The following is a 23593-nucleotide window of genomic DNA, read 5'->3' on the forward strand; positions in this document are numbered from 1 at the left end:
CGCCTTTGTCCTTCTGCCATGGGAGCACTTACAGCATAGACCATCTTAGGGCAGACTTCCACTTCTTGCGAATATCACAAATGCTCTGTCTCCCTTTGATCCCAGTTTTCAGAAGGAAGGGCAAGTGTGTTGCTGTTGGGGCTCTTAGGCTACCTCCCTCCCAAAGGAAGCAAGTCAAGTGCTTACAGCTTTGCTGTACAAAAAGGTGTAGGTGTCTAGACAGAGGGTCAGAGAACCTGATGTCTTAGAATCTGAGCTACTATACAAGGAGCTGTGACAGGAAAACACAGCAGAAATACCGTTTTCCTATTCCTGTAGCAGAATAATGCAGCTGCCCCCTCTAACTGTACCTGTACTTTTAGGTGTGCTGGGAGAAGTGGCTGGACCCCACAGCAAAGTTCACCATGGCTCCTGAAACCAACTTTGCTGACATTATTGTGCCCACAGTGAACACGGTCCGAATGGCCCATCTGCTGGGTCTGTTGCTCATCAACTGTAAGCCGGTATGTGCCCACCCTTGTCTCTGATTTTGGATTCAATGTTTTTCTCTTCAAGTGGGGCATGTTTTCTTCTTCCAGTGCAATCAGAACCTGACAGCTACCTGACACTTTTAGATCATTTCCCACTCCCATGGATTTGCATTTCTGTGCTCAAGAGCTGTGCCTAAGCAACAAGAATTCTCCATTCAGACACCAAGCACCATGCTAAAGTTCCAAAGGAATATTAACTTTCACAAGTTCAGTTAAAATGCAGCAACTTCTAGATCCCCTGCCAAACAGGGTGATGGCCCCATCACCACCTCTCTTTACCTGTTTCCTCCCATTGCATTTCATACCTCTCTGCTTGGATTCCTTCCATGTCAAGAGATCTGTTACCTCAAGCGGCTGTCCTTACTGAATAAGTGAGCCTTCTGTCTTCTCTGCTTCTTTGAAAGCCTAAGGGGGCAGGAACCAGCAAGTACTGCTGATTGTTTTTCTAGGTTCTCTGCATTGGTCCCACTGGCACAGGGAAGACTCTCACAATTACAGACAAACTATTGAAGAACTTGCCTCTCAAATACGTCACCCATTTCCTGATGTTTTCTGCACGCACCTCTGCCAACCAAACCCAGGATCTCATTGATAGCAAACTGGATAAGAGGCAAGTTTCCTTTTGGTGTTTGCAAAGGTGGCATCCCTGAGCTCAGTATTTCTATCAGCTTGATCATTCAGTTTCATCCCAAGACCTGAAGGGACTCCAATCACATAGATCTGTGGATAAGAAACAGGACAAACAGCAAAGCTGAGCTGGGTTTGAGAGATCCAGTAATAACCTGATACACTGCCAAGAATGTGAGAAGGATAAGTGAGGGCCTGTAAAAATTGCTCCAATCCTAGTTATTCCAGAAATACTACATTTCATGACACAAGTGTTTGCAAACCCCACTGTGGGACCTTTATAGGAAAGAATGAAGAGGGAATATTGGCTACTGATCCCTAGTCCCTCCTCCACCCTCCCTCCATGGTTAGCAGCTTCCCTTTTCCTTTTCAACCCAGCCAAGTTTCCAACATATGCATGGCCTTGAGCCCATGCTTTCTCTTTGTTCCCATTGCCACAGTGCATAAGTAGCCAAAATGGCACCCATGTGATTGCAAAGAAACCCATGCCTCAGACATTGCTGTAGGTCTTTTTAATGCAAAGGCCCATATATAAAGGTGTGTACAGAGCATAAGTGTAAAGACAACTGAAACTGCTGACCTAGGAAGCATCTAGAGGAAAAACTGCTTTTTGGGACAAGTTAGGAGTGCTTTCACAATAGGAGCTGTCCTGTGTCCTTACGCATCTTTTGTCCTTACAGGCGGAAGGGTGTGTTTGGGCCTCCAGTTGGGCGGTACTTCATATTTTTCATTGATGACTTGAACATGCCCATGCCAGAGGCATACGGTGCTCAGCCACCCATTGAGCTGCTGCGGCAGTGGTTGGACCACCAGGGCTGGTACAACAGGAAACAAATCGGTATGACACAGATCTTTGTCCAGTACTTCTGGCAAGAGTTGGCCTGTTGATATAGATACACATACTTTCTGGGGAGATCTGTGGTGAGGGTTTTTGGCTCAGCATTCATTCCTGCTTTTACACTCCTCAAGGTACTTTTAAGAAGCTGGTAGATATTAATTTTGTCTGTGCCATGGGACCTCCTGGAGGGGGAAGGAATGCTGTTACTCCACGCCTCACACGTCATTTCAATTACCTCTCCTTCACGGAGATGGAAGACAGCAGCAAGAAGACAATCTTCTCCACCATCCTTGGCAGCTGGATAGGTAAGTCACCTCCTCATTATCTCAAGTCAACCCAATGGTAATGGATGTAGAAAGGGGAGAAACTTATATCTGTGATCTAATCAAAGGGTTTGAAGCTGGAACTTGCATTAGTTGTTTGAAGATGCTTTTGAAAAACTGGTGTTTGAGCCTTGGCAGAGAACTCATACACTGTTTAGTCTCTGGGGCAAACTAGCCAACTTCAACTTTGGCTCTAAGAATTTTGTAAGATATTCCATAGTCTGTGCCTTCCAAAGAGAATTGTGTTTGTGATAGATGGTGCAGATATTCTTCACCTCCACAAGTAAAGCAGAGAACTCGTGTTCTCTGTCTTGGTTTCCTATCTGGACTCGTAGGAGAAAGAAGTTAGAGAGATCCAGTGTGTAAGAGCAGAAAGACGCAAGAGAGACTGAACAGGCTGGTGGGCACAGCATGGCGCAGTTTACCTGTGCTTTCAGCAGGCAGACACTTCCCCAGACAACAGCCTTCTGCAGAAGCTGAGCCTTCTGTTACTTCCCATCTGTTGCAGCCTGTGGACAGCTGAGCAGGGAGGATCTGAGCATCATGCTACAGCCACACAGAAAAAAAGGGTTCATCTGAAGTGAAATCAGTACCTCTTATATTTGACAGGGTGGGAATTTAGGATCATCTTTGCAAATGTGTCCTCCTCTGCAAATCTGCCAGCAGGAAGGAGTGAGAATAGTGGGCTATGGGAAGACAAAGCCAAGCTTTCTGAGTGCTTGCAGTATTCACAAGTGCCAGTACCTGGCTATGAGCTCAGGGACACACTGAAGTGTCTAGCTTCGTTTTAAAAGAAAATTAAAGAATTTTGGAAATAATGCAAAAAAGCATGTAGTGCTAGAGTGTCACAAGGCTCCACTTCCACGGGAGTTTTGGTAATAAACTTGATTAGAATTGAGAAATTTATTTTGTGCTCTGAAACTGGCAGCTATATTTAAATCTTGCCACTATCATATAAGAAGTCATCCCTTAGCCATTCCTCGGAGACTTCACATTTGCTGAGCTCAATGAATTGCCAGGTGGTTTAGCTAAAAGGACACCTTCTATTTTAAAAGTATCTGAGACTACACTGGGGGAGTACGAAGAGGGAGAAGGAAAACCTGAGTGTTTCAGGTAGCCTATTACCTGCCTGGCAGCAGCTCCTTTCTCCATGGGGTGCATAGACCCTTAACACTGCAGAATTGGTGTGATGCATTCTTCCCTCTTGAGATCTGATTCCAATTTGGTTGGGAAACTCTATGGCAAGTTCTCCACTGCAAAGAGCTGAGACTTGGTCAGGGCCCCACACAGTCTCCATATAGGAAGTCAGGGGGAAAAAAGTGCAGTTCTGGTCAAATCCTAGCAATAAATCCTCTGCCACTTGGTGCCATCTGTCTGCACTGCTAGGACCTTCTTGTCTCAGAGTTGCCACCTTGACGTCCTTTCTACCTTCCCATGTCTCTGCAGCTGGAGCACCTGCAGTCAAAGACTTGAATGAGCCCTTGGTTGATGCCACTATCTGTGTGTATTCGACCATCACATCCCAGCTGCTGCCCACACCAGCCAAGTCACATTACACCTTTAACCTGAGGGACCTCTCCAAGGTGTTCCAGGGCATGCTCATGGCTGAGTCCAGCAATATCGAGGTCAGTCCTCTCAGCAGTACAGTTGTGTTTCCCAGGGGAAGAACAGGAATGTTGCAGTCCAAACTCAGTTTCCTATTGAAACTGTATTTTCATACTGTTGAATGAATTTAGTGATGTTCCCTTTGGTTATATTGCCTCATCCTGGCAGTACCCAGAACACCCCAAGCCTTCCTTGGTGTGTTATCTGTCAGGTGCGTGGCCATGGGGAGTCAGTGCCACCCAGCCTAGCCATTCATTCCTGCAGGGCTGGACAGAGCCATAGGGGACCAGATGGGACCATGCAGGGACAGAGGTTTTGTCCTGTTACCAACTTATACTAATGGAGGCTTCTGTCCCTTCAGTTCTCCTGAGGACCTTGCTCTGTAGGTCCAGCTTAGCCTGTAGGTGTTGATTTATCACCGAAAGCACTTGGGGATCTGGTTCTGTGCCACACCTGAATAGAGGGATCTTTGAAAATAAGAGAACTCGAGAAAACAGTAAAAAATTAAGTCATACTGAAGGAAGGATAAGGACAAACATGAGACTTAAATTTCTCAAAGGAACTCTGGCAGATGGACTAATAGGGTATTAACTGCAGCTGTAATGAGCTTTCTGCAGAGCAGCTGTTTTGACAAGAGTTGCTTTTGAGGAGAAGAGAATGCAGCTTCTTCTGCACAGTTCTTCTCCACTCCAACTGCTTTCTAGTAGGAGTGGGGCTGTCCATGTGCCTGGCAGAAACCAACCTTCCTGACAGAGAGGCCTTTAACACTTCTCTGCTTCTCTCATGAGGGTGTTTTGCTGGGATTTCCTACTAGGACAAATCACACCTGCTGCGACTGTGGTACCATGAGAGCTGTCGGGTCTTCTCTGATCGCCTGGTCACTAAAGAGGACCAGACGTGGTTTGATAACCTGATGAAAAGCATGATGGAGGAGCTAGACACCACTTTTGAGGAGGTTGTCCCTTCCCAGCCAGTTCTGTTTGGTGACTTCATGGAACAAGATGCCCACATCAGACTGTACAAAGAAATCAACAGCCAGGAAAAGGTAAGGATCCTAAGAAATCATGACAGCATGAATTATGTTCACATCTTCCAAGCCTTCTGCAAACAAAAAGAAAGAAGTTAATAACCATGGGGTTGCTAAAACTGAAGGTCTCTGGAATCATACATCCTCCCAAAGCTCTCCTGTGAAATCCTACCCCAGACATGGCTAGTGGTTGCATTGGTACAGATGGGAATTTGAGGTGGAACAAGCTGTCTCTGCATTGCCTTCCTGGAGGCAGCCTGCTATGCAAAGTCTCCCAAATAAGCCGTACTCAGAAATGAAAAGTGAAATTTGCTGGAAATAAATGGCACATTACCCCCAAACAATTCTACATTTACTGTTAAAGCCTTCACAATTGACCTTTGCAACTAATTAATGTTACTGCTGGATTCCCTGTTGGAGAAGATACTGTGAATAGTTTGGTAGTGGTAATTAAGCAAAGGCAATGAGTAGTGTGTTTTGCACTCATTATCAGAAACAGATGATTATCCTGTCATCTTCCCTCTTGTGATAGCTGTGTGACAGGGACTGATAATTAACTGAGCTTCCTAATCCTTTTTGCAAAGGATGTAGGCCTGTCCCGCAGTGAGGTGAGCCCAGCTGAGACAGCCAGACTTCCCAAGCTGCTGCACAGTCCCCTGATGCACAAAGGACTTGGTCACCTAGGCAGGGACCTCAGTGCTGTATCAATTCTGGCTGATGTTGCTTGCCCAGGTTTACAGCGAGAGTGTTGAAGGAGTATGACCACATTCTGGATATCTTTGTCTCATCTGCTCTGCCCTGAGACTGCTGTTACAGAGAGCCCTGGAAAAATCAGGAGGCACTGGTTATATGGTTATCCTGTGCAATGGCTGGACCACAAGAGGAGTGCACTTCTCAACCAGCCATAGTCATTCATTCTTCCAGCACCTGCCCTTTTATTGCCCTGACCGCAGGACCTGCAGCAGGAGGCAGCTATAGAGCCAGGAAGCCCTCCCAGATGCAGACCCTGGAACAGCACAGGTCAGGCAGCCACAAGCTGCTTTAATTTGAACTGTGCCTTGCTGCTTTTCCAGGTAAACAGCATCCTCAGGAACAGCAAACCATAGTCACTTAGCCTGAGTATAAGGTCTCCATTCAGCAGTTGTTGAATGCTTTTATTTACCGATTGCTTTTATCTGTTGGCCATAAGTGTCTGTTTCTGCCTGCAGCTGAAGATTGTGATTGAGGATTACCTGGAAGAGTACAATCAAACCCACACCACAGAGCTGAAGCTGGAGCTTTTCATGGATGCAATGCAGCACATCTGCCGAATCAGCCGGATCCTGCGGCAGGCCCCAGGGAATGCTCTTCTCCTGGGTGTTGGGGGAAGCGGGAGGCAGTCTCTCACCAGGCTGGCATCTCACATGTAAGTGATGGGCTCCATTCACATAAAGTGGAGCAGCTCCATTGGGGCTGCCTCCAGAGATTCTCTTTTCCTGTCCTTTCTGCTACTGTTTGCACATTTTTAAGGTTGCTGACTCTTCAGGTACAACAGTCAAAAGAGCTAGGGCTCGGTTAACACGCACATCTACACCAGAAAAATTGGACTTTTGCTTGCTGGTAGTTCAGTTACTGTTGTGTGCATGCAGCAAATTAACAAATATGATGCAGTCCATGTCAACTCAAGGGCCTGTGTAGCATAGTTCTGGGAGAGGTGGGGGGCTCCTTCTTTGGAGCCAGGCAGCAGGAAGATAAAGACAGGAACTCCATGTGACAAATGATCAAGTGACACTGACAGCCTGGCAAGTGGTATCTGTGAATATTGGGAGCCAGGGAAATGAACTGAGGAAGCAAGTTCTTCCAGTCCTGAATATAGGATGTGAACACAGAAAACACAGCCATGATGCCCTGGCACACCGTTCTCTAAGTGCTACATCACACATGGAACAAAAAAAAAAAAAAAAAAAAAAGGTGAATTGCTCTCTCTTTTACTGTGAGGCTCTGTGTAAATATTTGCAGTTGGACATGTACAATGTGATGCTGTTAGCTAATGAAGTTATGTTTCAGCTTCCTATCTAGCTCAGGTAACGCTACTGTGAGTAAAACATATTTTTGGGTTGGTAGCTAGAGATGCTCAAGGACAGGTGTGTGCTCAGCACTCTGTAGGAAAACAATGTGGTTAAGTCTTCTCCTCTGTGTCCATGATATGCTCAGGATTGACAAAAGAGGAGACTTCCACTGGATGTAACTTCTCTTCCATTTAGGGCAGATTATGAGTGTTTCCAGATAGAATTGTCCAAAAATTACAACATGACCGAATGGCGAGATGACATAAAGAAGATCATGATGAAGGCAGGCCTTGAAAGTCTACCCAAGACCTTCCTATTTGTAGACACACAGGTATGGGAGTGTTAACATGGTTGATTCCTTCTCATGAGGAGTCAGGAATATATCTCTAAGTTCAAGAAATCCCCCTGAAGAGGGTTGAGGAGCTTGATCCAGGATAACATTGGCTTGTTACTGTAAAGTGTCGCTTCCTAATGACTAAGCCAACTTCTGGAGCTCGTGGTTGTGCTCCCAATAGGCTTTTATACTGTCTTCATTATCATAGGAACCAGGTTGCTTCTGGCAGTGCCCTAAGCAGTGAGATAAGCATCTGTCAAATACTTGTTCGCTCATCCTTTTCCCTGCAGGGAGAAGCATATGTGGGCGAAGGTTGGGGGGGGGGCATTGTAGGGTACATTTAGACAAGTAGATGGATACTGTGTACGACTGATTTAGCAAAGACAGGGAGGCAAGTGTACCTTTGGAGGGGGAATCATCCCACAGACTCGACACATCCCTGCAATTACTCTGCCTCCTGTACCAATGAGCTTTATCCTAATGGCAAAGCATTCTGCTGTGCTGGAGGAATACCTAGAACAGTCAGCTGGGGCCTGCTTACAGAGTCACTGTGATGAGGCAGGGAGCTAGACCCTGAATGCTATTTATCTGTAAGAAAAAGGTGAATGAGCAGAAGGAAGACTTGTTCCCAGACACCCCACCCCTGAAATGGCTGAACATGGCAGTTCAATTGTAAATCCTGGCCGTGAGACAGAGTATGCTTTACTGGAGCCCAGTGACCGCAGAAATTATTTCTTCTAGCAGAGGCTGAGTGCTGTATTTATCCACAAGTAATCTACATGGCATGTGGAAACCTGACTCTCTGATGACTTAGGAAACTGCTTTCTATTCCCCTCTTATCTACTTAGATTAAAAATGAATCCTTCCTTGAAGACATCAACAACCTGCTCAACTCAGGTGACGTTCCCAACATTTACAGCCCTGATGATCAAGAACAGATCATGACAGCTATGAAGCCTGTTGTGCGAGAACTAGGGCAGCAGCCCACCAAGGCCAATCTGATGGCTGCATACACAGGACGGGTTCGCAGCAATATCCACATCGTTCTGTGCATGAGGTATAGCTCAAGGGTAGAACTCTATGCTGCCAATGTTAATTATTCCCTCGTTGTTCTCTGTCTTCCATCACTCTCTGTCAGGGGAGCTTTATTTCTCAGCCTGAGTTTAGAGGAGGAGTTAAATTTGCATACCACTTTCCTCTAGGAGTAGATACTTCTTAATATATATATTTTTCTGATTTTTAAGGTGAAGCTTGATAAGTTTAAGAATATGATTGTATGTGATTCAGATTAAATATAAGCTTCCTCCTTCATTCATGTGCCATTGAGGTGCTTGCTTGCAGAAGAGGTGCATGAAAATACAGAGTGGTCTCAGCACATGTACATGGAGAAGAATCAGGGCCATTATTTTGGTGTGGTGATGTGATCTCTACAGTCTCTCTCTTGACATGGACTTCAAATCTTGTTTTATTTCTTACCTTAGGTAAGAAATAAAAAATTCCTTATTTCTCTCCTTCCTCAGGTATACCCCCTTTCTTCTTATGCTGTAAGACACCAGGATTGCTCTAGGGAAGTAGGAAAACTACTTTATCTTTTTATCTATAGCTAGTTGTAACTTTTTTTGGCACGCCTTTCCACGCAGCCCTATTGGAGAAGTCTTCCGTGCACGCTTGAGACAGTTCCCCTCTCTTGTGAACTGCTGTACCATTGACTGGTTTAACGAGTGGCCTGCCGAAGCTCTGCAGTGTGTTGCCTCCTCCTTCTTGCAGGAGATCCCACATCTTGGTGCCAGCACTGAAGTTGTTAATGGGATGGTAGGTGCTACACTCAACACACAAAGCACAGCTCCTGTATGCTCATGTGCCACCTCTCCGTATGTACAGACAGGCAACAGCTGCAAGAAGCATGCAGAAGAGTCCTCTGCTGTAGTAGTAATGTTTCCTAATTGCTTCATTCAAATCCAGAATCAGTTACCTTTTATATGCCTTGAAATGGCCACATTCATTTCTTACCTGCTGCGTGTCATTGAAGCCTGCATGCATATACTAACTCTGCTGTGAATGCGTACTTAAACTCTGTAATCCTAGCCCTGGGCTCTCTATGGGCACCTCATAGGCCTGCCTAACATGCAGTTCTGGATAAGATTGTTTCTTTCCTTTCTCCTTGTAGATTCAGATGTGTGTAGAAATTCATCAGAGTGTAGCAAGGATGTGCCAAGTGTACCTGGCGGAGCTGGCCAGACACAATTATGTCACTCCCAAGAGCTACCTTGATTTCCTCAGCATCTTCAGTTCCCTGATTGGAAAGAAGGAACAGGAGCTGAGGACAGCCCAGAAGAAGATGAGAAGTGGCCTGGACAAGGTTTGTGCCTCACAACCACTGCTCTGAGCAGTGATTAAAGCTGCAGGGATGCAGTGAGATGCCTCCCACAGAAGCACCCACCAGGGCAGCACAGACCTTCCCTGGGGCTCTCACTCTGTTCTGCTCCTGCAGCTCCAACAAACAGCAGAGGATGTAGCAAAGATGCAGGAGGAACTGGAGTCCGCCCGCCCTCTCCTGGCGCAGGCAGCCAAGGACACGCTGGCAACTATGGAACAGCTGCAGGTACTGCTGCTGGACAGCCCTGCTATTTCCACACCTGACTGCTCAGGTTTGCACAGCACGTGGGAAGGCCTTGCAGGGATTGCATAAAGTCCTGCTTGATCTGAAAGCTTAAGGGCTCCAAATTAGTACAGCAGGTATTTGTGCAGAACAGCACTACCAGGGAGGATAGCCTTCTGCTGAGGACCCTGTCCTGCTGTTGGTGGGCACCAGTCACAGCCTCCCAGCGTGCTAGCAGAAGCAATGGTTCACATGCCCCTGTATGAAACCACAGCTTAGTGGAGCAGGAAACCAAGCTACCAGCTTCTTTTCCTCACTGGTTTAGCTCTTCACAGACACAGACTACTACTAACTCAGTCCCAAGATGGCCTGAGCAGCTCTAAGACCAGACTGCTGCCTCTGCAGGGTCTCCTTTCTATGCATCCCAACATCAGGGAGCTGATCCAGCTATAGCCTGCTCCTGCTAGCCCAAAGCTCAGGGACCATCACACAGCCACTCATACCACTGCAGAAAAAGGGAACTGTCCTCTGTGGGCTCTCACTATCTTCCTTCCTCATGTTTCTCCCTGCTCATCTCCCACTATAAAATGGTCAGATTGAGACACAAACACCATGCAACTCTGGGGGGCACACACAAGTCCTCACTTTCTCATCTCTCACACTTCCCAGAGGTGGCCTGATCCACTCACAGAATAAGGTTTGGCTAAACTCCACATCCCTCTGCACCTCCTGGTAGTGCTTTAATCCTTAGGGGCAAGCAAAAGTGACAGTTACAGGAAACAAAAGCCTCAGCACGTCTTCCTGTTCCTCTATATCCCTATGCACTTGCTGTCACATCCGCTCCCTATACTAACAGGAAAAATGGGTAGAGCAGATAATTCCTGCAGGGCTAACACTGTTCCAGGGCAGGCAGAGCTGGAGCTTATGGATCATCTCTACAATCTCCTGCTGGAGACTGGAGCAGCTAGGCCTCCCCACGTGCCAGCTGGAAGAAAACACATGGCCTGACAGGACAGCAGTGATTCTTACCTAGCACCTATTTGGTGCTCTGCATTGCTATCTCCAGCCATGCTTCTGAGGTTGTCTTTGCTGCTGCAGGTAGACACAGCTGTGGCCGAAGAGACAAGAAATGCTGTGCAGGCTGAGGAGACAAAGGCCAAAAAAAAAGCCCAGAAAGCCCAAGCCATTGCAGATGATGCTCAGAAGGACCTGGCAGAAGCCCTCCCAGCCCTAGACGCTGCTCTGGCCAGCCTGAGGAAGCTAAACAAAAATGATGTTACAGAGGTAACTGACTGGGGGAGGGGTAATAGAGGTGCTTGTGGTAATGGAGGGCATCTCTGAGGTGTATCAAGGCTGGCAAGGCACTGCACTTAGCTTGCTATTGCTGTAGCTGATCTCAACAGTACTTTGCAGCAATCCCTCTTCTATAAGCTTACAGTATCCACAGCCTTTTTCAGCATCTCCATCCCTTCCCCTGGACTCATGCAGTGGGATGCTTGTCTATCTGCACATCCTTCACCAGCCACCTCTTTTTCACTTCCGTCTTATAGAGAAAGTCAAATTGTAGTCAGTTGCAGGGCTGTCCTTGTCCATGGGGGTAAGTGGCAGGCCATGCTATGATGCAGCCCTGAGTGTTGACTGCATGGCACGGATATAGATCTAGCAGCACACTGAGCCAGCAAACTCTTTAGAAAGGGGATCCACCGCCAGGAAAGAGAAAGAGGCAAGGGCCAGGGGACTGACTTCAAGGAAATCTGGCTTGAAATGTGATGGTCAGAGAAAAGAAGGTAGTCCTGAACCTGCAGTGGGTAGTAGCAAAGTCTGTACCCATAGCCTAGAGAAATCTCGACAACTGTCAGCTGCAAATACAGTCACCAGCAAGGGGTGGTGCTGGTAGATATAAGGTATGAGTTTTCACTGCATAGGGTATGATAGCTCTGAAGGAGAACAACAGGCTTATTGCTCTGCAAGTGTGAATAACAGATTTTTATTCCCCACAAAACATGTACAACTTTACCCCATGAAGGTGGGGAAAGACACAGTGGCAGGCCATTTGCCCCCCAGCACCAACCCTCTTATAGAGCTGTCATGGAAAGTCTCATAATGATTCAAGGCTTCCAATACCAACTCACGAGATGCTTCAATTTCTTACACATAAAACCCACCCATTGGTTTCAGGAAAACTCATTTAAGGATTAAGCTCCATGCTTATCTTAAGCCTAGCTGCTGCACCACGACCTGCCAGTAAAGCCAGGACCCCCAGGGATCTCTCCCAGTCCAAGATTTATGGCTCAGCCCAACAAGAAGAGAACACCACCCCTACAGCAAGGAGAAAGCACCCCTTTGGCCTACTCTTTTGTGTTGGGCGGCTCCATCAGCAGCTTCTTGGAGGAATCCAACGCTTCCTTCTCCAGTTTCTCCACCACCTCTCTCAGCCGATCCTCATTGCAGAAAAAATAAATGTAGAGGTTGCGCTCTGCCTGCAGGATAGGGTTCTGCAGAGAACTGCGCTTGACCTTCAAGTCACTCAGGAGGTCTGCCAGCTTCTGGTAGAGTGTGTCCTGCATAGCAGTCAGCTGGTGCATCAGTTCAGTGGTCTCCTGGGGGGCAGAACCCAAATGCATCTGAATGCACAGAAGGGATTTCTTCCCACCCTTGGAAGATCTCATCCCACCAGAAACAAGCTACCTGCCTGCCTCTCACCTCCACATATATCCAGGTCAAGGTCTCTCTGAACAGATGTGGCTTACTGGGCCACCTTGTCACCTTGGTCTCTATAGTTAAGAGCCCATGCAATGACAGTCACTCGTCCCCCCCCAACCACTGCCTCACTGTGTAGCTTTCAGTACACAGTAAGGATCAGGCCAACCTCTTCCCCCTTAGTAGGGTGAGATGCAACAAGTACCCACCCACGTGAGCCCAGAAGGATGGCACAGACAGCTGTGACTTGCAGCCCTGTGCCATCCTGGATGAACAGAAGGCAGCCAGAGGTCCTTGCTTACTGGAGAGCAAAGCTGCAGCTGGTTGGAGTTGTTGTACAGCTGCCGGTAGAGCTTCTCTGTGGCAGACTCCAGGGCAGGGAGCTGGGACATAGGAGCTGCCAGCTGTGTTTCCAGTACCCTCCAATCCTTGACCAACTGGGAACTGCAGGCTGCTATGGCCTCATAGCTGCAGAAGGGTGGCTCATCTCGATCTTGCCCCACCAGCGTGTCCCAGAGCCTGCAGGAGGGGACAGCCAGCCAGAGGTGTGAGCATCTGCCCAGCACCAAGGAAAAACAGGGCTCAGGGGGATGGTGTGCTATGGGAGTGGGATGCCAGTGGTCATGACATGAGAGTGAGAGGACAGCCACTCCTTATGAGCAGCCCATGATCCAAGGATTTGGAAAGAGCACCAGAGAGGACAATTGCCAAGCTCAAGAGCTGAGCCTTTATAGTCAGGGACTCCTTGCTGGCAGATACCAACACCAGGTACTGCAGAGCTTTGCAGGAAGGACTGGGAATCCCCTATCAGGGCAGGCCATCCAACCACAGAACGCTTTTGCATTGCCAGACGAGTTCCAAGCAGCTTCTGCTTCCCACTGGCACATCTCATTCTCTTCATGCCTGAAGATGAGCCTCTACATTTCATCCTAGGAAAGCTTCTTTTCTCCATACTCCTTCCCTTCTTCAAGCCTACATTTTACTGCAGCCTTTACTTACACCCTAAGACAGCCAGGAAGAAATGGATACCATCTCCTGGGGAATTTCATACCACCAAGAGGTCAGAGTGGCCTGCACTGGTAGCAGAGCTTGTATCAAGCCAGATGCCCTCCCTGTTCCCATGCCACCTCCTCCATGTGGAGTCTGTTCCCCGTGCACACACATATCCAGGTCCTTACCGCATGGTGGTGAGGTCTTTGGGCTCTGTCTGTGTGCGTGCACAACCCTTCATGGAGGAGTCGGCCTCTTTGAAATAGTCATGATACTCCTGCAGCCTGGTCTGGGCATCCTTCAAGAGAGTTTCCATCTCTCTCAGCCAAGCAGCCTTCTGGTCCAGTTCCTTTCTCTCCCGCTTCAGCTGGAGCTCCAACAGATCCAGGCGGCTGTGCTGGCTCGCCAGCCACGCCGCTGCCTCCTCCTGCCTCTGGGCAATATCCTGCAGGCGAGCAGTTTCCAGGTTGAGCTGCGCCTGCAGGATGGGCAGGAGAAAGAGGCAGGCTCCTGCCTTCAGCAGGGGCAGCAGCTGCTGGGTGTGGGTGTGTGCAATGTCGGAGCGCAGGGCGTGAAGCTGCTCCTGGAACATGGTGGCTTGGCTCTGGAGCTGGGCCTCTACTGCACGCTGTGTGAGGGAAGATGAGGGAGCAGTGTCAGGGCACGCTGCTAACGCTGCCTGGCCCAGCCACAGGCTCCATGCACCTGCAGTGCTCCAGCATCTGGTGGGAGGACTGCTGCAGTACAGTCACACCACAATGAGCGTGGTTGGGAAGGAGCACTGACCCTACCTTGTTCTCCTTGATAGCTTTCAGAGTCTTCTGGGCCCACTGCAGCGCAGCACTGTGGCCTTCCACTTTGGCCGTCATGGTTATAACCTCCCTCTGGGCACAGATATATGCTTGCTCCATTTCTCTCAGCTCCTTCCTGTAACTGCGTTGGTTCCCTGATCGCTCATCTCCATAGGTCCCGAGGCTTTTCACCACCGTTGTTTGCTTGGTGTCTGTTCTCTCTGGGGCTTTTTGGCTGCCACCTCTCTTCACTGCATCCCCCGTACTCGGCATCTCACTCCCACTGCTCCCCTCTGCTAGCAGTTCTGCCCTTGAGCCTTGGACTATTATTTCTTGGCTTTGTTCTGCTGCCACCTGCTGTGTCTCCGCACACTCTGGACAAAGAGCTACTTGTCTTCCTTCCAGAATTTCCCAGGCTAAGTCCATCTCTCTCCAAGCCTCCAGCCTTTCCTGCAGACTGCTCTCTCTCTGCACATCTGCCCCCTGAGCATCGGGAGCCTGGGCAGTCCCTGTCAGGACCTGCTGGAAGAACTGCTCAAACATATCTGCTGAATGTTGCTCCAGCTTGATGTAGGGACTGAGGTCCATCTCATACAGCATCACTGGTGACCGGTCTTTGCCCACTTCCCCGTGCCAATTCACCAGCTGCTTTGCAACCTTGTTAATCTGGTTCAGAACAGCAGTGGCTTGGAAAACCTCCCTTTCCAGGTCCGCTTGAGCCTTGCTCAAGGTCCACTTCATCACCTTCTCCTCCTCCTGCAAATAGCTCAGCTCCTGCTGCAGACGGGCTGCCCAAACCTGCAGCTTGTTGTGCCGCCAGAGCTGACGCGCACGATAGTCCTTCAGCTCCTGGATCTCCTGCTCCAGGGCCTCTAGAGAGGGTTCCTCAGCCTCTGGTATCACGCGTGGGAGCTGTGGGACACGGTGGCACTTCTGCAATGCCTGCTCAAGTTCATCACCTTCCAGGATGGGCTTGCCTGCAGCCACCAGAGCGTCGTAGGCCTGCACCTCAGCTGGGCTCAGCACGTTCTCCTCACCCACTGTTTTGCAGAACCACTCAAGGAACTGCTCTGTCTCAGGGCAGTCAAAGAGCCAGTCAAAGTCACTCTCACAAAGGGTTTCTGCCTGGGGGTAGACCAGCTGAAGGGTCTTCACAAACGCTGCTCCTCTGGTGACTGTGCCCAGGAAGGTCTGGGAGCATCTCTGGCTGAACATGGCAAGGTGGCCAACACTAGAAGGGACAAAGCTGGAGTTATTCTTCCCACATCCATCTCAAAGGTTCTCTAGCAGCACTCCTACCAGTCTGATTGAGGAAAGACTCTATTAGTCTCTCCACAACTGCTGCAGACCACGGGGCACAGGGCCTGCAGCATTTCCAGGGTGGGATACAAGACAAACAAGAGCCCTCAGAGCAAGGGAGAAAGCTTGCCCATGCCCTGTGTCTGTACTGCCCCCTTCCCAGGGCTGTACAGCTCTGGCTTCTTTACGAAGACACCTACATATACCCATCACAGAACACTGGGACAGGCTTTTTCAGCTTACTCACAATTTTCTACATGCCCTTTCTGATAATCAGCTCTTTCTTCTGATACCTCTCCTGCCTGCCTGCATCCTCTAGGTGTCCTTCCTCTGGTCCAGAGGAGGCTAAGCACTCCATCTCACTGAGGACCAGGCCAACCCATTGTCTTTGTTTGAATTTAAGGTACGAGCAATGCAGCGGCCTCCCCTTGGTGTGAAAATGGTGATTGAAGCAGTCTGCATCATGAAAGAAATCAAGCCCAAGAAAGTGGCAGGAGAAAAACTGGGCTCCAAGGTGGATGATTACTGGGAGCCAGGCAGGGCCCTTCTTCAGGACCCTGGGAAGTTCTTGGATAGCCTATTTAAGTATGATAAGGTAAGTGGTGACACAGGGAACCTGTAACTAGGGATCAGGCATTGCCTTACACAGCTCCTTCTCCCAACAACAAGGCTTAGAGCTCCTTCCAGACAACACCCTTCAGCAGCACTGGGGATGTGTTTGGCCTGGAAGTCCTCGTGACAGCTGGCTGCTCTTCATGAATCTGGGCAGTGGGACCCAGACACACAGGTCCTCCCCTCCTCTCCCTCTGCTCTTTCTGCTTGGAGGAGCTGGGCAGAAATCCTGACATGGGATGGGAAGGCATTTTCCCAACCCTACAGCAGTGTCTCCCAGGCCTCAGCACACAGCAGTGTGATTCTCACTCCAGCGTGATGCCTAAACCACCCTGACAGGTCCTGCACCAGGCTGCAGTCAGTGCGAGAAGCCTTTTCTGACCTCCCTCAGTCAGATCTCTGAAACACTCATCTCCAGTCTCCTTTTTCTCCCACCGTTCCTCACAGGACAACATTTCAGACGCCGTAATCAAGGCCATCCAGCCATACATCGACAGTAAGGAGTTTCAGCCAGCTGCCATCGCCAAGGTCTCCAAAGCTTGCACCTCCATCTGCCAGTGGGTGCGTGCCATGCACAAGTACCACTTTGTGGCCAAGGTCGTGGAGCCCAAGCGGGTAAGAGACAACAGGCTGGGTTGCTCTTGGCATTAGGGAATGCAGGACTAGCAGTCCCCTCCTGCAGGCAGTGCTGAGTTACCAGCTGTGCAGTGCAAGTCAGGGCTTACACTCAGATCAAGCCCTGGCAGAGCCACTAGTCCCAAAAGCCCATTAGCTTAATGAATTCAGCTTAGGACACGTTGAAACAGGGTTAATACTGTGCTTCCAGAGTCATTCCCACGTTGTGCTTGTGCTTCAGCCTTAATTCTCTCCAAGCCTAATATTTGGAGTGTTATTCTGGGGCAAACAGAGGGACCTTTCCTTCTGTTCAACAGTGGGCCACATCCCAAACTTGTGTAGGCTCACACAGGCTGCTGGTTTTTTTTTGGAGCTATACAGAAAAGCCTTCCTCACACCTGTCTTTATTTCTGGGCTTGCAGAACCTGATGTTGGAGTACAGCAGGTCAGCCTTTGTTGTACAGGGAAGGATCTCAGTTCCAGCTAGTGCCCTTACGGAAAAAAAAAAAAAAAAAAGTTCTTCCCCAAACCAGCTTCTGCTCTAAGGTCTCTGGCTTTCTGGGGAAGAGCCTGGCCACATGCTCAGCATATCCACTGTCTGCTTGTGTTATCTCCTCAGCAAGCCTGGCGGGAGGCAGAAGAGGACCTGCGTGCCACTCAGCAGGTCCTTGAGGAAGCAAAGCAACGCCTGAGGGATGTTGAAAGTGGTATTGCCATGCTGCAAGCCAAGTACAAGAGTTGCGTAGCCAAGAAGGAGGAGCTCGAGATGAAGTGTGAGCAGTGTCAGCAGAGACTGGACCGCGCTGATACGGTAGGGGGCAGAACCGGGTTCTTCCTGCTTACAGGAGACAGCAGGATTTCAGGTCAAGGACCACAGTGCTGAAAACCCCTGTGCCTGCCACTTCCAACAGCCCGCAGGTCATGGCAATACTAGGTTGGAGCTGGTTGGCCAGATCTCAGCAGCACATTAGGGCTGGTGAAGCTAAGCTTCCCCATGCCACAGCTTTCTTAGCTAGAAACGGGGCCAAGAGCATCCCAGTACACCCAGGACAAAGTGCTTAAAGCTGGAGACAGAATTTAGGATACGTAGGCACCTCTGGTCCCTAAAGTCACCTGCAGTATTACCAAGATTAGCAGGTCCAGGACAGAGCAGCTCTCACCCATGTAACTCATCCCACAGCTTATAAACAACCTGGCCGATGAAAAGGTGCGCTGGCAGGACACCGTGGAGAACCTGGATTACAAGATCAACAACATCGCTGGGGATGTGCTGGTTGCAGCTGGCTTTGTTGCCTACCTGGGCCCCTTCACAGTAAGTGTGCAGGGTTTCCTGTGACAGGCTCAGTAGCCACTCCGCTTTCCTGGCCAAATGGGCTGCAGGTCACATTCCATCAGCTCTTAACCCCAAAGCAGGGTGCAACCTGGTGCACTTCCCAGTCCCTCTGATAACCTCGTTGCCCAGGATGTCTGTTAACACCTCACTGTGTGCTCTGAGCAAGGGCAAACCTGTAACACCATAATGCCTTCAAGCAGGGCACACAGAATCTGGCAAAAGGATGCAGTATCCCTCCTGGATCTCTCCATTCGTACTGGAGGCAACACAGGATCATACTTGAACAGAAACAGGAGAGTGAAATGCACACAGTATAATAGCTGCTACTAAAAGAACGGCTCTGATTGTGCTTCTTGTGGCAGGGACACTACCGCGTAGCGCTGTGCAAGGAGTGGCTAAGCCAGTTCTCAGTAAACAATATTCCTCACACCAAGGAACCAAACCTGATCAGCACACTCGGAGACCCCGTGGAAATCCGCTCCTGGCAGGTAAGTTGCAGAAAAGGCAACACCCCAGACTGAAGATGCAGGGGATAGGTCTGCCTCAAGCAAAGGTTAAAACACTCAGCATGCAATTCACTGGGAGCTACTGTACCAGAGGAGAGACTCCAAACCAAACAGCTCAACAATTGCTGCCAGGGCTCCCTGTACAACGAGCAGGAGAGGACCAACAGCATCCAGGGCAGCAGCAGCTCTGGGGGCATCACACACCTCAGTGCACTGGGTTTATGCTTTATGTCACACACCATTAGAGCAAAGCCCTGGCCATAGCCTGCCTACGCCTAACTCCACAAGCATGGCTCTGTCCTGTGGCTCAGCCCCTTTTCAGGCAGAACTGCATCTCTGTAGTACCCTCACCATCATCCCCCACCCAGCCATAAGCATTAGCATACAGGTGCCAGGGTAGTAAGAGCTTCTCAGGATAGGCCCTGTTATGTATCACAGCTACCATCCTGGATGACTAAACAGAGCCCAAAATGCTTGGGACTCCCTAAATCTGAGCCCTAGAATTGATCTAACATACTCACAGCAGGCACACACATTAAAAGGAGACCAGGCCAGTTAGTATCTGAAATATTATATATGAGTTATATCACATCTCAAAATATTCCCAGCAAACAGACTTTTCTTCCCAAACAGATTGCTGGCTTACCCAACGACACCCTGTCTGTGGAGAACGGGGTAATAACCCAATTCTCCCAGCGCTGGACTCACTACATAGATCCCCAAGGACAAGCAAACAAGTGGATCAAGAACCTGGTAAGAGCTGTGGGGCAGAGAGCCAAGTCTGCAGAACTGGAGAATCAGCCTTCTGTTAGGAGCTGTGCAGAGCAGCCTCAGATCTTGTGCTGCAGAGCTACAAGCACCCCAACTACTGCCCCAGCCTGGCTCTTCCCATACCAGGCAGGGACTGCATTCATCCCAGCTGAATTTCCCTGCTTAGGGAAATCAGCACAGGGAAGCAGGCTTGGGCTTTTATAAGCAAGTGAGGCCTCTGATTCTGGGAACCCTACGCTCTTCACCATTACCCTAAGACAGAACAATACTAGCATGACCCATAACAGCCTATAAAGCCTCAAGGACAGAGGGCTCAGGGTGCTATTACCCAACTCACGAGCACAATACCTGCAGCCAGAGTGCTGGAAACACAAGCCACTATCTCTTCTCTCCCTCCAGAGGGCAGCCCACTGCCCTTTTAAAGGGCTAAGAGGAAACCTGACAGCTGCTCCCCTTGTGCTCCCCCATGGGCTTTTCCCACCCACCTGCTCTCACTTTGCGGATAAATGAAGTGTGAGTTGCCGGTACAGGGCTCTGCAGAGGCAGAGCTGCCTGAAGAAGTCTTTCCCGAGCCCTTACTCCTCCGCTGTTTCTGCTGCCCAGCTGGGCTGCGTGTAGTGTCTGGTGATGCCTTGTGAGTGGGCTAAACTTGCCAAAATTGCAAAAAAAAATAGCTGAGGAAGAAGATGTGTAATTTCTGCTGCTTTGGGGAGTTAAATCTGCCCAGCAAGAGGTGTACAGTGCATGAGAAGGATGGGCAAGGCACAGCAGAAATGAGATTAGATGCCCTTGGTTGACTGAGTCTTAGCCTGCACACCTGAGCAAACATCCCATCAGCAAACAGGCTGCAGGCCTGGCCCCAAAGTTAGGACCCAGGTGTGCCATTGCCCCCATACACCCTTCATCTCCTCAGCATGGTGGGAACAGAGCCCTTATCATCAACACCTGCAGAGCTCTATGCTCCTCTCCATCCCTGCCTGCTCCTGCTGCTTTTCAGGAGAAGGTGAACAGCCTGGAGGTGGCCAAGCTGAGCGACCGGGACTTTCTCTGCAGTCTGGAAAAAGCCATTACTTTTGGGAAGCCTTTCCTGCTGGAGAACGTCGGTGAGGAGCTGGATCCAGCCCTCGAGCCCGTCTTGCTGAAACAGGTTCTTTATCTTGCGGTGGTGAGGGGCGACTGTGGGGGCCAGGCTGGAAAGGGGGTTCCTGCCCTGGGTGCAGTGGGACTTGGTGGGTTTGCAGGTCTCCCTGGGCAGGCAGCTTTCACCTGAGTGCTCCCTCTTCAGTGCTCATATGTCTTGGCCAGAGCTCCAACGTGTTGGCAGCCTCCCTCACGCCCCAGTCTCCTGCCAGCAGGCATTTTGTCTGTGCCTGGCAGTCAGGGCCATGAAATGTGGAATATAGGTTCAGGCGTTCAGGTCTTCCAGGCGCCTCTGAGCTCCTCTGCCCATCTCTTCGGGCTCTCTCCTCACCACAGAGCCCAGGACACGATGAGGTGCCTTCCCTCACAAGAGGTAGGTGTCCCAGCCCTTCTGCCTTTGTCTCTCTGACACAGACCTACAAACAGCAAGGCAACACAGTGCTGAAGCTGGGGGATAAGGTGATCCCTTACCACGAGGATTTCAAGCTGTACATCACCACCAACCTGCCAAATCCTCATTACAGTCCTGAAGTTTCCACAAAGCTCACCCTCATCAACTTCACCCTCTCGCCCAGGTACGTGCTTACTCCAGTAGCTCAGCCTCATTCCTCGCTGTCCTCAAGCCTTTGGGCTTGTTGTCCCTACCCTCGTCCCTGTGGCTTTTGTTGCAGTGGCTTGGAAGACCAGCTGCTGGGACAAGTGGTGGCTGAGGAGCGGCCTGACTTGGAAGAGGCTCGAAACCAGCTGATTCTTAGCAATGCTGAGATGCGTCAGGAGCTGAAGGAGATAGAAGACCAAATCCTGTATCGGCTCAGCACTTCTGAAGGAAACCCTGTAGATGACTTGGAGCTCATCAAAGTGCTGGAAGCATCCAAGCTCAAGGCGGGGGAGATCCAGGTAGGAGATAGAGGTGCTTTTTCCCTGCAGCTGCACATGCCCTGCAAGCACTGCACAAACCACGATGTCTCTTGTGTCCCTCAGGCCAAGGTGAAGGTGGCAGAGCAGACAGAGCAGGACATCAACACCACACGCTTGCAGTACGCGCCTGTCGCTGTCCGCACACAAATCCTCTACTTCTGTGTCTCAGACCTGTCCAACGTGGACCCCATGTACCAGTACTCACTGGAGTGGTTCCTCAACATCTTCCTCATGGGGATCAGTAACTCCAAGAGAGCAGGTGCCTGCCTGAAACGTCATCTCCTTCATCACACCATGTTCCTGGCCTAGAAGCTAGGGTCCTAAAGAGTAAAGGCAAACGTGCCCACTTGCCTCAGCTTTCAGCATGGCTCAGAGCTGCCTGTGGTTGTGTCCGCACAGCAGGGTAGCTGTGGGCTCAGCCTGCCCTCCACTCGCTTCCCCACTGCTCTGCTGCCACGGCTGACCAGGCTGGAGAGGTGTTAGTGCCACTCACAAGCTGCATGCCCTCTTGGCATGGTGAGGTTCTGCTTCTCAGGGAGCTGCCTCCACGTGCAGGTGTTGGCTGCTGCTGTCAGGCTGCAGGAGCCCTCCCCTGCGTGCTAGGCAAGGGGGTGTCATGGTGGCTGGGCACCTGCCGTGGTGCAGTGACTCTCTCTGGGTGCTGGGGCAGCGATTTCATCCATGCCAGCTCTCTCCTGAGCAAGAGCAGAGGCAAGCACCTCTTCATCCACCTGCAGAAAACACCCCTTCTCTGGGGGCTGCTTTCTCCGGGTATGACACCTGTCCCGAGCCCTTCCTCTGCCATGCAGTGATCACACACCCACACCAGGAAACGTCTGGCATGGCACACTGAATCTTGCAGCCTTTCTCAGGGGTTTCTGTGCTAGGTCTGTGCTTGAGAGCAACATCTCTTCTTCCTAAGCAGAGAGTGGCTGTGTCCCTGTGACCAGGCACTGACAGCACCCTTGCCCTGACAGCGCAGCCTCTGCTTCACCCACCACCCTTGTCTGATTGCTGCCTTTTTTCCAGATACCGTGAAGGAGCGAATCACAAACATCAACAACTACGTCACCTTCAGTCTGTACAGCAACGTGTGCCGTAGCCTCTTTGAGAAGCACAAGCTCATGTTTGCCTTCCTGCTTTCTGCGCGGATCCTGATGAATGAGGGGCAGATCGACATGGTGAGCAAGTCCCCCCAGTCCTTCAATACGATCCCTGCGGGGCAGCTCAAGCCCAGGTGGTCAGCTCCCTCGCTTAGCGTGCTGGCATGGAAAAGGATCCTTGTTCCCTGGGGCTGGGCATGGCAAACCTAGGGTTTTTCTGTTCATTCAAGAGCTCAAACCTTTCCCTGCGCCTATATGCAGGCTGCCTAGCCTGAACCACTGCAGCTTCTGCCAGTCTGCTGCTAAAGTTAGTGAGTTCAGAAGGAGCAGGCAGGGATTTGAGGCTGCAGCACCACAGAGGAAAGCTAACAGCAACTGAATGGCAACACCGATCTCACCAGACCCTCTGGTGTTCATTTATGCCTCCACACACTCCCCTGGCCGGAGAGGCAGCTGAAATACTTCTGAAACGTGGTGTGCACCCACATGCTCCAGGTCTAGGCAGGTAGGCTGCAATCCCCGACCTGTTCACAGGAGGAGTGGCGGTACCTGTTGTCAGGGGGAGCTGTAAAGGAGATGCGGGAGAACCCAGCTCCAGACTGGCTGTCTGAGCGAGCGTGGGGAGACATCCTGGCCTTGAGCAACCTGAAGAACTTCTCTGGCTTTGCAGATGACTTCACAGCTAACCTTGAAGCATTCAGGGCTATTTTTGACAGCCCTGAGCCTCACAGGCAAGTATCCCGTGCTTTGTTGATCTTGCTGTACTGCACCTGGCACATAATGGCATCCCTGGGAGAGCACGAGGAGCTGATCCAGCCAGCTCCACTCATAGTGCCACACAAGGGAGAAGACGAGGCATTGTCTTGTCTCCTGAAGGGTAGAGC

General features: G+C 50.2%; 2 protein-coding genes across 4 annotated transcripts in view; one reads left to right on the forward strand and one right to left on the reverse strand.

The window, feature by feature from the left end:
- DNAH1 (dynein axonemal heavy chain 1) overlaps positions 1-23593 on the forward strand; it is a 76128-nt gene that overhangs the window by 45244 nt on the left and 7291 nt on the right. Inside the window, exons 42-66 of the mRNA XM_084531259.1 lie at positions 363-503; positions 980-1140; positions 1838-1995; positions 2127-2300; positions 3765-3943; positions 4738-4968; positions 6159-6355; positions 7194-7329; positions 8181-8389; positions 8973-9144; positions 9500-9691; positions 9824-9934; positions 11030-11215; positions 16115-16306; positions 16771-16938; positions 17558-17749; positions 18119-18250; positions 18634-18759; positions 19411-19530; positions 20546-20695; positions 21103-21263; positions 21360-21585; positions 21670-21865; positions 22636-22787; positions 23244-23444. Coding sequence (XP_084387385.1) covers positions 363-503; positions 980-1140; positions 1838-1995; positions 2127-2300; positions 3765-3943; positions 4738-4968; positions 6159-6355; positions 7194-7329; positions 8181-8389; positions 8973-9144; positions 9500-9691; positions 9824-9934; positions 11030-11215; positions 16115-16306; positions 16771-16938; positions 17558-17749; positions 18119-18250; positions 18634-18759; positions 19411-19530; positions 20546-20695; positions 21103-21263; positions 21360-21585; positions 21670-21865; positions 22636-22787; positions 23244-23444 — 4263 coding nt within the window. The remainder of the gene's footprint in view (positions 1-362; positions 504-979; positions 1141-1837; positions 1996-2126; positions 2301-3764; positions 3944-4737; positions 4969-6158; positions 6356-7193; positions 7330-8180; positions 8390-8972; positions 9145-9499; positions 9692-9823; positions 9935-11029; positions 11216-16114; positions 16307-16770; positions 16939-17557; positions 17750-18118; positions 18251-18633; positions 18760-19410; positions 19531-20545; positions 20696-21102; positions 21264-21359; positions 21586-21669; positions 21866-22635; positions 22788-23243; positions 23445-23593) is intronic.
- On the reverse strand, positions 11903-19980 carry LOC311442270 (HAUS augmin-like complex subunit 3). 3 transcript variants are annotated; one of them, XM_084531256.1, is made up of 5 exons: positions 19897-19980; positions 14413-15643; positions 13810-14249; positions 12934-13150; positions 11903-12531 (listed from the first exon to the last, which is right to left on the reverse strand). In XM_084531256.1, the coding sequence occupies exons 2-5, from the start codon at positions 15625-15627 to the stop codon at positions 12280-12282; spliced, it is 2124 nt and encodes a 707-aa protein (XP_084387382.1). In that variant the 5' UTR covers positions 15628-15643; positions 19897-19980; the 3' UTR covers positions 11903-12279. The 3 variants fall into 3 exon arrangements, with proteins under 3 accessions (XP_084387382.1, XP_084387383.1, XP_084387384.1); XM_084531257.1 differs by having other exon boundaries at positions 19877-19940; XM_084531258.1 differs by lacking the exon at positions 19897-19980 and adding an exon at positions 19528-19714.

This window comes from Aythya ferina, assembly GCF_964211825.1.
Source record: "Aythya ferina genome assembly, chromosome: 10".
Lineage (NCBI taxonomy): Eukaryota > Metazoa > Chordata > Aves > Anseriformes > Anatidae > Aythya > Aythya ferina.